The 15,101-nt window shown below is 38.9% G+C and overlaps 1 protein-coding gene across 2 annotated transcripts in view; it reads left to right on the top strand.

Moving 5' to 3' along the window:
* Window positions 1-211: 211 nt before the first annotated feature.
* Window positions 212-15,101, top strand: part of farp2 (FERM, RhoGEF and pleckstrin domain protein 2) — a 39,251-nt gene continuing 24,361 nt past the window's right edge. Inside the window, exons 1-3 of one of the 2 annotated variants that reach the window (XM_032571660.1) lie at window positions 212-543; window positions 2,710-2,932; window positions 14,248-14,352. In XM_032571660.1, the coding sequence (XP_032427551.1) occupies window positions 2,732-2,932; window positions 14,248-14,352 (306 nt within the window). In that variant the 5' untranslated portion in view covers window positions 212-543; window positions 2,710-2,731. The remainder of the gene's footprint in view (window positions 544-2,709; window positions 2,933-14,247; window positions 14,353-15,101) is intronic. The other variant, XM_032571659.1, reaches the window with a different exon arrangement.

The following is a 15,101-nucleotide window of genomic DNA, read 5'->3' as shown; positions in this document are numbered from 1 at the left end:
TTCACCTGAAAGCTACTAGAAGACGTTGGACTTTGGTTAAACGAGACATAGCCTAACTGAACATTACTGATAGATAAATACACCTTTATACAGAATAATTTATATCAAACTAACACAAACTTGAGGAGTGGGAGATTTCATCTTGTGAGTGAAATCTCAGCGTTCAAAGAACTCAGAAGAACAACCATCTTATTTTCTAACAGGGTTGACCGCTCCGGTAAAAAAGCCAAGCCACCGCCGTAAACATTTCGAAAGTTTCTTTTAGACCCTAGAAGAAAACACAACGTGCTTTTTCCTCCGACATATTTCTTCTGTTCTCCATCCATGCAAGCTATTTAAAGTGAAGGAAGGTAAATCTTCGTCCCACAGCCTACAAACCCTCGGCCACATCTGAGCCAATGACAGGACGAACGCGACGGTTTCAGCCAATGACAGAGGAGTGTGAGTGCACACTGGTTTAGGCGACGCCGACCATGGACTGGAGCGGTGTCCTTCTCGGAGTTGCGAAGTTTTAACGTTTTGTATCATTTCCAGCAAGATTCGGTAAGTTCAATACCGCCGTGTATCCTTTTGTTTTTTTAAATCACGTGTGACTTTTATTTAGGATAGGTAGCCATAACCGTAAACTTCAGGTTTTAACTTCGCGTCCCCACTCTTTCGGTGTTGTTGTATTGAAGTGTATCAAACGTCTTTCAAAACGAATTAAAAAAGGGAAGAAAAAAAACTGTGCTCGTGCGTTTTCTTGGCGTCTTCTGCGCCATTTGTTGTAATTCCTCCGTTTCACAATTTAGCAACAACATTCGTATCTTCCTGACCTAGTTGGGTCCAACACTCAAAATAAACATCGAAAAAAACCCACCCACACTCACACCGTCTTTAACGCTTCACGCCGAGGTTTCTTTTTCTTTTTCAGACAGTGGCTTCTGCAGCGTTTCAACCTCCTGCACCACATCCACGTCTCTTTGCGACCGTCTCAGATGTGTGTTGGCTTCGGGTCATTTCGCTAATTCTTAGCCCCATTTAGTACCCAGGCGTATGACATTTTGTATATATTTACCTAAACTGCTCAGTTTATTTGTCCTTGTTGCTAAATACTTTCGCTAACTACAGTGAAAAGTAGTCGTAAACATGCTCAAATCTCAGATATAGTGTAATCGTGTGTTGTTTACCCCTTCTCCATTTATTATGGTTCCGATACTCGTTTTGGTAGCAAGGGCTAAAAGTATCCAATAATTTGTTAAATAAATATCGATATTAGTTATTGCGTTAAACAAAATCGGAAATGCACTCATATTAAAAGTGTGTTCATTGATACTTGCTTCAATAATGTATTGAAAACATAATTACATCTGAAAATAACAAAGGAAACTATGCATTTTATGTTAAGAGGACATGTAGGTAGGCAATATTGTATTTGTTTAAACTCAAGTGAAAGTCCTGTGTTAAACATATCAATTTATTTTACCAATTATGTCAGTGGGTAGACTAGCTGCTAGTGGTTTGATCTGCAGTAGAATGACCGTTCTTCTTATCCAGCCTTGGTCTATTTGATGAGCCACAATGACTTCATTAATAATATTATGTTGGGCTGGAGAACATGAACATTTGAACTTGAGAAATACTGAAAATAAGTACAACTGCTGCTCTTTCACTTTGCCTTCAGACTTCCATTCTGTGCTTTTAAGCAAAACCAGATTTGCCCTTATGTACTTAAACATGTTATCTGTTTAATTTTCCTTTGCAATTAAGTATTCCCCTTAGTTATGGAGAAAATCACACCGTCATACTCACATCTTGGATGGAAGTTAATTAAACTGCATATTGTTAAGCAAAAACTTTGTAAAACACTCTGTTTCCATTTATGTTGGTGCTGATTCCACCAATTAGCTTTCATGAAATAAGAATAGATAATGGCAGATTATGGCCATAAATTGAACTTTAACTTGAAAAAATAAGTGATCTGCTCCTAGTTGATATTACTTTTGAATACAACACATTATTTATTTAGTTTTTTTTATTTTACCAGGCTAAAAAAAAAAAAACAATTGAGATTTAAAACTTCTTTTTCAAGGGAGTTGTGGCCAAGAGGCAGCAACAAATACAACACGGAAAAATAAACAGCTAAAAGAAAATGTCAAGCTGTAAAAACTGGTACGTGTCATAGGACCTGCTTCAAGAACTGTTTAAATTTAAATGCACCAAAGGAGATGAGTTCGGTCAGTCTAAAAGTTTCTTGAAACAAGTTCCGTGAAGTTAATCATAGAAAATAACTTAATCATTGGCTGTCCAAGCAGATTTGCAACGTCTTCCTGTTGGGAGACATCTATATGTATCGCTAGAAGTCAGAAATCAGCCAAAACTAGAGAGAGAGGGAGAAACCTGCTTCCAAAATGAAAAATTAGGATCTCTGAATAAAACAAAAGGAAGTCCAAGTGATCTGACATAATTACATTTCTTGGAGTAGACTGTGTGGCAGACAGCTCTTTTACTTACCTTGAAAGTCGGGTGCTGAACATCCATGACTGCGAAGGGACGAAATAGTTCTGTTAAGTGCCTACAAATGCGGCTCATGTGTCCAAACTGAGCTAGTCTTCACTACGAGCCAAATGCACACATTGAGCATTTCATCTGAAGTCTCCTTTGAAAAGAAAGTTCTATCCTGCTTTTTGTTTTCATGATTTGCAATAACTTTTTTTCTGTGACCTACAGGAGTTAGCGGCCCAGAGGAATCATGGGGGAGATAGAGGGTTCATATCGGGTTCTACAGACCCCCGGCACAAGGCTGGGAGCCCAGTTCAACGCCGGTATCAGCACGCTGGAGCCCGGCCAAAGCCTCAGCGGCAACATGGTCGGCGGGAGCAAAAGCCACGGGCTGGGCCTCCAGATCCGTGTGCAGGGACTGGACGACTCCCAGGAGTTTTTCGTCATAGACGTGAGTATCAGCAGTTGTCCCGCCGGGGTCACCGTTGCAATCCCCTCGTCCTGTTTTATTTACTCTGAGATAAGCCTGCTGTTTGTTCCACAGCAGGCTGCATGTCTTGGTTACCCTACTTGCGTGTGGCTTTGGGTCGGTGACAGCTGCCACATGGCTTTGGTGCTAAAATCCCCTTCTCTTAAGGCCTCTTATTGCTTCCAGCTTTGTGTCCCTTTCCAGGGCACTTTTTGGTTTCTTGGCTTTAATTTCTGCTTCACTTCTAGAAGTTAGTGGTGAAATGGAATAGGGTGCGCTTTCCTTTCTTTCTGTTTTTTTTTCTTTTCTTTTTTCCTTTTAACCTAAGACTAGCCTGTACACCAGCTTTATTTATTGGTGTGCCCAGACTTAAACAACGCTCCTTTGCTTTCCTGTTGTAACTCTCCAATTTGCAGCTGGGGTAATTCAGTAGACAAATAGGAAGTAATAAGGAAGCCACTATATCAGCACTTGTTTCCTGTCGTTTCCTGCCGTGAGGAGGATACTATCAAAGTGGAGTCAGCCACAAAGATTAAATATTCAATTCGCTGCCTGATTTACGGAGAAGAGCAAATGCTGAGTTTGGTGGCTGCTAATTGTGTTTTTAGATGGAGTATTTCTTCCTCACTCCAGGTGTCCTAAATCCTCCTGTAGCCACAACAATAACCGTTCCAGCAGATGCAGTTTGGGAGCACCGCTGAGACGGACGTTTTATAATCTCATCCGCCATGTGTTACTGCCAAGTCTGATGCTAATGGACTGTGACAGATTTAAGTTTGATTTATAAGAGAACGGTTCGGCATGATGTTCAGTCAACATGAAAATAATCTTTTGATGACTTTTGTGTTTTGTTTTTAGGGCTGCAACTAATGATTACTTTAGTTATTTATTAATCGGATAAGAAAAAATTGGCACATTCTGCAGATTTTTCATTTAAGTTGTTTTTTTTATACAACATTAGAAATGCATAGAAAGATACAAATAACTCAATTTCTTTTCTAATTAATAAGAAAATAAACATTTTATTGCAACAATGTAGCATTCCTTTAGTGTACACTTAATCATTTGTAGCAAAGGATGCATCTACAGAGAAAAAAATACTTCCATCAAGATTTGAAAAGCTCAGCTCTTCTTGATTTAACTTCAGTGTTGGGCTAGTCTGTTGATTATTTTTTGGATTACCCTTTTAATGAATGGATAGCAAAAGGTACTAACAAGAGCATTTTTTAACAGAATTTGAATCCGGCGAAGCTAAAACTGTCATTTGAGGAGTTTTGCGTAAAACATATTTATAAACAGGGTTTTTTATGTTAAACACAAAGTGTATATATTTTTTTGCACAATTTAGAGGTATTGCTTTGAGTGTGGTGTTCTTTCAGTAATTCACTTTTTTGAATCTGCATGCTTTAGTTCATGATTAATCAACTGATAAATTAGTTGACGATTATTTCAATAATCGATTAGTCACGATTATTCGTTTCAACCCTTACTGCTTTTGTGCTGGAACTGTTTTTGAATTTGGCCTGATTAGAACTCTGCACATGGTGCAGACAGAAATACATAGCTGCAAAAGGGGGAATGACGGCAGTCTTGTTGTCAAGCAGGCTGCAGTTTGGCAAGAACAAGATGGCTCTCTGAGAGGCTCTGTTGTTCATCCACGCTGCCTCATATGTCTGTTCATTCATTGAGGAGCCGTGGGTTGGTGGGAGAGTAGTAGTTATCTCTCCACTGAAAGACTGCATAGCATTGCTTTTATTTAGTAGAAGAGGATGCAGCTGGTTGCCAAATTATTCAAACTTGCTTACATTTCGTCATGCTAAAACCACGAACCCAATGCATTATATTGGGAATTTATGTGACAGACCAATGCAAACCAGGACAAAATTGCAGAGTGGGCTTCAAAGTCTTTTACAATTACAGAGCTGAGACCCATTCGCATTCAGCCTCCTTTACTTTGATAAATGAAATTGAGTGCAACCATTTTTTGTCCACTTCACAATTATGTGATACTTAAAGCCAATAAAACCAATTCAAGTGTGTGATTAACAAGTTGAAGACAAGGCACTATCAACCTTCCCTCCCCTGCTACCATAAAGACCCCGACATTCTACATGCGAAGTGCCGATATCAGTTCTCATTGATATAGACACAAGTTTGTTGCTGTGTTTTATATGTAAATGTGCTCAGAGTGCAACGTCGATATTCCTCTTCCACCATCATCATGGAGACATGAATACTTTTTGAGGAATGTTGGACTGGCACAGTTAGGAGTTATGTACATTTATACAATGCTTCACTAAATAACTATAATATTAACTCTGGCAAATTCACTAATTTAAGAAGTTTCATTGCTCAAGCTGCCATAGTGCCCTTGACTCTGCATTAATATACAGCTATTATAAGGCCACTGTTTAATGGAATTTGGCTCAATAATTAACAGAAAGCAAACTTTCCTGTTTTCTTTCCTTTGTTTTTTTTATTGTTTGTGATAGAAATATGTTGTATGACAGAATATTTGTGACAGTGGCGCACAAAGTAGACCAAAATCAGATAAGAGAGCATTGCTCTGCGATCTGTTAACCTTTACTACAGTTACCTGGCGTCGTCAGCAGACATTTGTTTGCATGGCTCCTGTTCACAAGCTCCTCCCATGGCCAGCGCAGGAGAAAGCTCAGCCTTGTGGTTTCTGGACAGTGGAGGAAGGCCCATCAGGGCAAGGAAACACAGGCTCCTTTTATCCAGCACAGCCAGCCCCTTCTCTGGCCTTAACTTCTAGCTCAAAAACTTCCATAAAAAAAAAAAATAGCCAAAGGGGGTGTAGGTTGTAAAACCTAGCGGTGTGAAAATGCACCACGGAGGGGAGGGAATCAGCATTGCTTTAGTGTTGGCAAACAAGCATGTAAACGGCAAAAAACAAAGTAGGTAGGAAGAAAGGGGAGCAGAAGTGAAGGCCAGTGTCTCATGTTCGGAAAGAGCGCTCACCGCCAGGACAAAGTTTGAGCAGAGAACGTGGGGGATGGGGCTCACACAGCAGTGCAGCCTTGCTGAAAGTTTGTCCCAGGAATTTCAGCCTCTTTGTTGATGTTGACTTCACATTTGGTTTCTTCTGTCAGAGCAACACAATGATATTTGTGTGATTCAAGTGCATTGTGTTACTGCTGTTTGATTTTTTATTTTTTTTTGCTATTTTTTCTGTATTCTCTGTCCAGAAAGTAGTCATAAAAACCACAGTGCGAAGAACAATACATAGAGGGTCGTCTTTTTAGAGTTTTATCATAAGGTGTTCCTTGCTGGTATGGACGAGTGTAGAATTTGAAGTCACTACTTCCCACTGACTAAAGCAAATTTTGTATCCTTCCTTCTTTTGCTCCCTACTTGTATCCTTCCTTTATTCATTCCCTACTTGTACACTTCCTTGCACTCTTCCTTCTATTTCTTGCTTTGTTGTCTCCTGTCCTTGTGTTATTCCTTTTTTCCATTTTCTTCTTTTCTTCCTTCCTTGTGTCTTCCTTCAGTCCATTATTGTTGTGTCCATCATTCTTTCCTTACCTTTGAGCTTTCTTTTTCCTTCCTTCTTCTTCTTTTGAGCTTTCTTTTTCTTTCTTTCTTTTTTTAGTGGTTTCTTTCCTTCTTGTTCTTGAGCTCTCTTTCATTCAAGCTTCTTTCCTTTTGAGCTTTTCTGTTTTATATTGTTTGAAGTTCAGGATTTGCTGTTCTGGAAAGGTGACCCTTGGGCAGTTTGAACTTTTACATGAAAGATGTGAACAGACTCTGCATGAAGTAATCGTAAAAATAACTTGACTCTGTTGCACAAGTCTTGTTATTTCTCACCTTGACCAACCCTGACCCACGAACTGTTCAGCCAGAAAGTCAAATTTTATTCCAATCAGTATGTGACCGATACCTTGGAGCTTACAGGTTACAGCTGCAACAAAACTAATCGGTGTGGAAGGTGTTGGAGCAAGAGGACTCACTTTTAGTTTGGGATCAAGCCAGGGGAAACACAGAAGGTGTGGAGGGAACAGCATTTACTACAGAGACATGTGAACTGTTTTTTCAGGCTGCTGATTAGTGTATTCTAAACCTTGCTGATTCTGTGCCACAACAGTTTGCACAATAATATTGTCATTTCCATTGACAATATTATTGTGGATCTTGATATTTCAAAAATAAATTCACTTAATTAAAACACGCCAAAAACTTTCGTTTTTGATAGAAAGCTTTCGCACTAGGATCAAGTAGTATTTTTGAAATTGTCTTATTTTGCAAAACTGCAGTGGAAACAATTTTGCATCCCACAAGTCACATAATCAACAACCACCACAAACCATGAAGAAGAATTCAACAGGGAGTGGTAGGAGGATGATGGCGCTGCATGTTTTTAATGACTTATTGTTTGAACAAACGTATTCACATGTGATTTTAATTGTTTCTTATTTAATGGGAATAAAGTTTTGCAAACATTTAAAACAGCTACTTCACAAACCTGCACTGTATGTTATGAGATCAAACATTATGCAAAATGTGTGCTAACATAAATTAAACCAGCGTTATTCAACCAGCACTTCTGTTGAGCACAAAGGAGGGCAGCTAGTATCAATTCCCTACTTCACACCTACTCACCAACTGACCTCAAAGGCTAGTTAAAGTAGCTAAAAAAGATGACAGGCTCCACATTAACCCCCCGATAGGTGAATGATGTCGCATAACACTGAAGTATGGAATTTGGCTTAAATTTGTCTTTAGAAAGTTGCAAGGCAACACACACACACACACACGCTCTCTCTCTCCACAAATGACAATTCAGTCCCCACCCCATCCAGAATTTCACAATGACCCTGATGTGTAACAAACACCGTTTTATAGCGGCAGGCTTAAGAATGTTGAAATGGCTTGAGTTGGAAACGTGAGTCGAAGGTCACCTGCAAACAACCTGATCCCGACTATCAGCAAATACTGTTTATGTGCCAACAAATGCAGCCTGAAGGCAGCTGTCCTCAGGTGTGTTCTGTAACCAGCTCTCTCTGAAAAGAACCCCCAGCAGTGACTCATTAGAATGAAGCTTGACTTTGGTTGAGAAAAGCAGCTAAAGGCCCTTGAAATTCACTTCACATACTTGTGGTCACTGGTGTGCAGAACTTTAAAGTGTATATCGAGAGAGACGGAGAGAGCAATGGCAGAGCTAAGCTGATAAAATGGTGTGTGTCCCACTGTGCTAAATGCAAGCCCCAACACACCCCTGCTGCCAGTGGGAGAATCTGGGATGAAACCTTGCTTAACCTGTCGCACAAGGCACACCCAAGACCTGGATTTGAACTGGGTTAGGCAAGATCTGCTATTCACCTGTTGCCTTTCTGTTTCTTTCTGTTTATTTTTTCCCATGCATGAGAAACTCAGTTCCCCCCGCCCCCTGCCCGTGCAGATAGCTGATGTTCAAACTCCTACTTGTATTTCCCCAACAGCACCAAATGGCACGCCGCTCTAACATACCCAGAGAAAGATTCGTCTCTCAGAGAAACATCTGCTTGCCATAATCCCTTCTGCTTTCGAAGCTTGATTAGGTGACCCATTGACATGATAAGGCTGTGGTCCATGTACCACAAGCTGGGTGTGAACAACACATGAGCTAACTCTTATACCGCCGATGTGTCTGAGCTTTAGATGCTGTTTGAACTTTTCAAAAGCAACCCACCAATTTTCTGACTCACTTGTGGCTACAGCAGAAAATCCCGGCAGATTTAAGTGAAGTTTGACTTACAGCAGAGAGATGAAGAAGGATCATCTAGAATATAGTTAGCTTAAAAATGAAAATAAAAGCAAGTCTGCATTTTGTTTCTTAATTTATATTTTTGTCAGTATGGTTTTATCATGGATAGATATTTAAAGAATAGGCTTGTTCTTTTTTTTTTAGATATTATAGTTTAGCCATCAGTTGGAAAAAAAATAAACAAACATTTATATAACAAAATGTCCAACACTACTTTATGTATCTTAGGAAAAAAAGGTTTGATTTTCCGCAACCAGACAGACCTGCTTGGTTTTAAAATTCAGAAATGGCTTTGTGGTGGAGTATATTTGCTTTAAACTAAGAATTATGTCACACAATCATGTACTTGAATTCTGTAGTGGGTAATATCAAAATAGTAATTAAATTATTGTTATATTGTAAATTAACCAAGTCATTATTGAACCTCACATATTGATGCTCACATCATTTTTATCCAGTGCTGGCACAATGAGCCCATGTGTCGCTCCTAATGAATGTTTCATCCTGCTGGCCTAGCTCAGAGATGTTGCTAGGATGATAAAGTCTTTTTAGAGCTATAGTCTTTTTCTTTTGTGGTAATGGAAACACAACTGGTGTCAGGAAAGTTTTAGTGCTCACAAAACCAGCCTGGTAGAAAAAAACACCCCTACATTATTCTGGATGAACTGTCAACTTTTTTTACACAGCAAATGAAGACATTTTTTGGTCTAGTCAATTATTTAGGACAGTGTTTCCCAACCCTGGTCCTCAAGGCTGATTTAGGAAAATAGGCTAAATAACTACTACTTATGATCGGACAATTTCAGTTTCCTCCAGAAAACCTGGGGAAACCAAGGCAGTCCACTGTGATTTTGTGTTGGAAAAATGTCAAGTTAAAAAACTTTAGGGGTGCATGAGCATACATCATAATTTGAGAAAAGTAGCGCAATGCCAACACGCTGGTCCATGGACAGCGTAACTGGTGCGCAGTCCTTCGTGCTCAGTTCATTGCTTCAGCTATAAACCTAGTTTAATCAGTCTTTGCTGTCATAAACAAGCTACATTTAGCCTGGTGGGGGGGTCAAGTAAAGCCTGGTGGCCCGCCAGGCTTACAATATACTGGGAAAAACCCTGCTTGGCATTACTTTTCATACCTTTGGTTGGTGTTCATTGAAGTATTTCATTGTTTGGTGACTATAATGAAGATATTGTGTAACTCTGAGATATTGCCAGTGAGATTAAACTGTTTTAAGAAGATGTTGTTCATTGGTGTTTCTCCAACCAGCCCCGTACTACAGCTGTGTTTGCATTGGGGAATATAACGGAGCGCTGCTTGTGGCACGCCTCCCACCCTCACACACACACACACACACACACGCCTACACACACACACACACACAACTCATGCCCTCCAGCTTCCTTTCAGTTTGCCAAAGCACTGAATTTTTTTTCCCCAAGAAAAAAGGCTGCTTCTATAAGTGTTTCATGGCTATACAAAATAATAAATGATTTTTTACTTAACATTTGTAGTTAATCTAGATGGCCATAAAGCTAATTTTTAGTTTCCACTAACCAGAATAATTTATTTTTTCATGTACTTGTAAATTTCTTTGTCTCTATGAAAAATCTTTATTTTTTGTTTCATGACTAATGCAGCCATTTTCCTGAAAGATACACTAGTTGTTTTTTTGGCTTAAAGTGCCTTTGTGCTCTGCTGCTTTGGAGCTTTGCCGCTCATTCCAGAATACTGTTGACTCATCACCTGGTATGTCTAGTTTTCATAGCTTGTCATGTCTTTGTAGGCTTGTTTTGGCACAATAGGACCTTTTTTAGATGCACATTTTCACTTTTTCTTCTTGTGTGGAGTGACCTTTCTTCTGCTGCTTGCCTGGAGCTGCTCGCTGTCTTTGCAGGGTGTGCCACAGTAGACTGTTGTTACCAAGATTGGATAAAAGTGCAATAAACTGAATTCTTAAAAATTTTTTGCTGATGTAAAATGTATGTTGGGAAATTCTAAAACAGATCCAGTGGGTTTCATCAGAATGAAACTCAGAAAGCCATTAAGTAGACTTACACTAGTGTTTGGCTCATTGCTAAGGTCCTTTGTTTTGTATAAAAGGTCAAGGTGAAAATAACCAATGTGGATCCTCTTGTTTGTTCTCTGAAAGTATGCAGCCGACCAGCAAATTTCAGACTGCTGACGACTTATCAGGATCTCACTATCAAGAGATGACATTATGTGTGCATTCCTCAGGATATCTTAGATGTTGATGTTTGATGGAATGTGAAGCTGTCCTTTGCTTGTGTTTACAGTGATTTATCATTTTTCATTTCATTAGAGGAGGCGTCAAGTGACATGGACTAAAACAGTGGTTCCCAAAGGTTTTCTTCTGGGCCCCCCCAGTGGTTCCCAAAGATTTTCTGGGCCCCTCTATGGATTGCAATAAAATCTCCTCTAAAAAAGAAAAAAAAAAATCAACTGGGCACACACATCATTCAACCAGACATAAACCTATACACATATTTTGTTTTCAAACTCCACTGAAGTTTATTTCACACTTCAGGTTGCAACAAAACAAACTACAAATCATCTTTACAGTGAAACACTTTTGTGTAACTGTTTTTTTTTTCATCCATACCGCTTCCCGCGCCCTCCCTCTGCAATGGCACTGGGCGCCCCCTAGGGGGCGCGCCCCACACTTTGGGAACCACTGGACTAGAAGGTTACACAAATATAGCATTTCAATTTGTAATGTCCTTTTGCTGGCTTGGTAAATTAAGGTTAAGTTTAAATTCAAATTAAGGTTGCACATCTTAAACCAAAGTCATTGGATCTTCAAATACAATAAAAGTAACATCTGAAAAGGAAAAATAGAAAAGAAGCAATGTGAAAGAAAACTAATTGACTTTTAACATTTTGATTAGAGTTAAGTTAGTAGCGGTGCCGATGATCAAATACATTGAATAACCGACGATTACTAAATCTGTACATCCCAATAAAGGTAGCGTGGAAAGTTTGCTAAAACATTTAAGTGTTACTGTGAGGTGAAAGATGTAAAACTTCAGGAATGATCTTGAAGAATCATCATTTCTGTCCCGTTATTGTAAGAAGAAGTAAAAGGTGATTTCCAAGCTTCTAAATTCAGTTATGCAATCAAAGTTGTTTATCAGACGACAACCTGTTATCATTGAGCTGCAAACATATCTCAACGTGCAACAAAAATAAAAATTTTTCTTATCATCCCCTCATCATCAGTGTACCTCCTCTGACTTAATTTTTAAGCACCTCACTTTAAAAAGCTTCCCTCAATAACAGCATCCATATGGAACAGTGTTAGTGGAACCTGGTAGCATGGTGGTATGACTCGATCAGAAAAAGGTTGTTCTTTGAGTTTCTGACCAGCCTGTCACTGGACAGGGCAGATGAAGCTGAAAATCAGCAGATTCATTTTTCTCTATTTATTTTGCTGTTCTGGAACCACATTTTCCTTTAGTTCTGTGAAAATGTCATCTCACATGTTGTTCTCCTACTAGATTGTTGAGGTTTTAATTTAAACACTCCTTCTCAGGGATAAAGCTGCAGTGTGTAACTTTTATGAAAATTATTTTTTTTTTTTACATATTTGCTAAAACTGTCACAATGTTGGGATAGTATGTTATGAGACCCATAACCTGTAAAAAAATGTATCTACTCCACTTCTTCCCTGAGCAACTATTACCATCTGAAGAAATGCACCGCTCCTAACCAAAAACAACCAGTCAGAGACAGTGGGTCTTGGCGCTGTCAATCAACTCATGGACTCGCTGCTAAATGTGCTAATGGCAGAGAAACAACTGACTGTTCCATGAAAAATATTTATCTGTCATCATCAGTGGCTATGCTAACTAGCTTGAGCATTCACAGCAGGCTCTGCTAGCTGTAGCGCAACAAAGAGAAAGAAGGAGAAGTAGAGGGGGCTGAGCAGTGCCACATAGAGGGATGATTGACAGCGCTAAGTTCTCATCCTGGCTCTAATTGGTTGTTTCTAGTTAGCACTGGGAGAAGGTCGAGGAGCTCTTTTTTTATTTATTTATTTTTTCAGGCTGTCTGTCTCATGCCATACTGTCACAACATAATAATAGTTTCAATAGATTTGTAAAAACATATTCTTTAATAAAAGTTATGTACTGCACCTTTGAGTTTTACACAGAAGAGACATCTGAGAACAAAACAGTTCAACTATGATGAACTTTGTTACGAATGTTTAGTGAACGCTTCACCTCTAATTAGCCCCATCTCTCTGGTTTGACTCTTGTGTTTACATTTTGTATTTAAAAGTACATGTGTGGATGCTGGAGCAGTTACTGCACTAAACTGAAGCTTTTCAAATGTTTCCATCCTCATTCTACCAGATTATTATAGAATCAATTAAACACCGCTAACGTCATTAAATGGAGGCTGGAAAGAGATCCACGTTAGTTAAATCTAATGTCAGTGAAGAATTTGGTTTTGATAAACTCACTAATGAAGAAGTCCATCTGCTGAGAGCTCAGTGTTTTATGCTGAATCTACGACTGAAAGTCTGTCAAAGTGACACATTTTGCCTGAATTCCTCACATTTGCCCACTGTTTTCATTCAGCATACTTACTGACGTCGTCTAGAATGTGTGTTTGGCTTCTCCTCAAAGGCAGACCAAAGTATTCCAACACATATGCTTTTGTTCCCCACTTTAGTTCAGTGGTAATCAGACTCTAAGTGTATGCACTTGAAGCCTTTTACAGCAGATTTCCACACTTGCTGATGGTGCTTTTGTAGATTTCACCTGCGATTTATTTTGTTGTCTGAATGCAGAACATGTGACTGTATCAACGTAACGAAAAGAGCGTCTACAGTCGAGCTTTTGGCGGCCGCTGAGCTATAATACCTTACTTTAGCCGATGCAGTGCAGTTCTTTTTATAAGTCTTTTAAAAATACTATTTTACATTACTACCAGATGTTTTAGGCTATAATTTTCTCTAAAAGTCACAGCCTAGGTTTCCAAACCTCAACTGCAGTATGCTCTTAGTACATAGTAATTAGTTCTTCATTTAGTGAAAACAAACCCCAGAGTGCTGAGAAGGTGAACCTCTGCAGATTTTCTGCCTGAGATTTGTTCTCCCCTCAGCTCAGGGTGAGGCAGCAGTGACACCTTTTGTATTATTATTATTTTTTTAAAGAAATTATTCTACCAGCTTATTGTCAACATCAAGGAGGCTATTTGATTCAACAGATGGAGCATAACAAACTCATAAAACACAATGAAGAGAATTATTTGCAGATGGCAAGTATTTTCTGCTCAAAAGACAGAACCTACCCAGCGCTCAGCTACAGCTACATTGGCCTTTCTCCAAGGATCTCTGGGGATGAGTTGTGTCCCGTCTAAATTTTTTTTTTTTTTTGTGACTGAAACCAATGCTCTATATGTTGCTTTTAATGCTAGTTGAAGATGCTTCACAGGAGGGTATTAGAAAACGTTGTTGGCACATAGATAAAAGGAATGCCTCAGTCTGTTTTCTTTTTTCTCTTTCAGCCAAAACTTCCTGGACAGAACCTCCTCTCTGAAGTTTTCCACAGGGGTAACTTCATCGAAAGTGATTACTTTGGCGTCGAGTTTCAGAACATGCAGATGAATTGGGTATGTACTCCGCAATAATATCTTTCACTTCTTTTTTTGAAGCACACAGATTTTGCAGTGCTTTGCAAAGCTATTCATACACCTTTTAATATTATGTCATGTTACAATCGCAAACATCAATGTATTTTATTGGGGTCTTTCATGGTAAATAGACGCAAAATGTTAGATTAGCCCACTGAAAGTTGAAACTTAAATCCAACTGAGACTCAGTAGTAGGAATTTTAAATGGATATTCAGAAATGTTTCCAACCAATGTGTTTGAACTGGAGCTAATATGCAAAAATCAGTTTCCAAATATGTAAAATTGTCAGTAGCTCATTTACATATGTGCTCAATATGTACATGTTGAGCACATATGTAAAATGTGCTCAAAATGTTTTGGTGTTTTCACAATAAGAAGTAAGAAGCGCAATTAAAATTACATGTGAATGAGTTTGTTCACACGATAAGACATTAAAAAGTATAACACAACATCATCCTACCACTTCCTGTCGTCTTCTTCGTCTCTTCTGCCAGTCGTGACATCCGGTTGTTGATTGCAATGACAACAACACATCGTGCGACGTGCTAATTTTGATATTGCCGAAAAGCCACCTCATTCTTATGCAAAAATGTTTAATTAAAAAATAAAAGTATGTTTGTATTTTTTTTATTTGCCGTGTTTCCATTAAGCAGATTTATTTTTGCATTTCCAATTTGTGCAATTATAATATGGTCAATGGAAATGCAGCTGACATGCCTCAAAATAA

This window comes from Xiphophorus hellerii, chromosome 9, assembly GCF_003331165.1.
Source record: "Xiphophorus hellerii strain 12219 chromosome 9, Xiphophorus_hellerii-4.1, whole genome shotgun sequence".
Lineage (NCBI taxonomy): Eukaryota > Metazoa > Chordata > Actinopteri > Cyprinodontiformes > Poeciliidae > Xiphophorus > Xiphophorus hellerii.
Note: the sequence above shows the minus strand (reverse complement) of the source record. Positions and strands in the feature narration are given on the sequence as shown.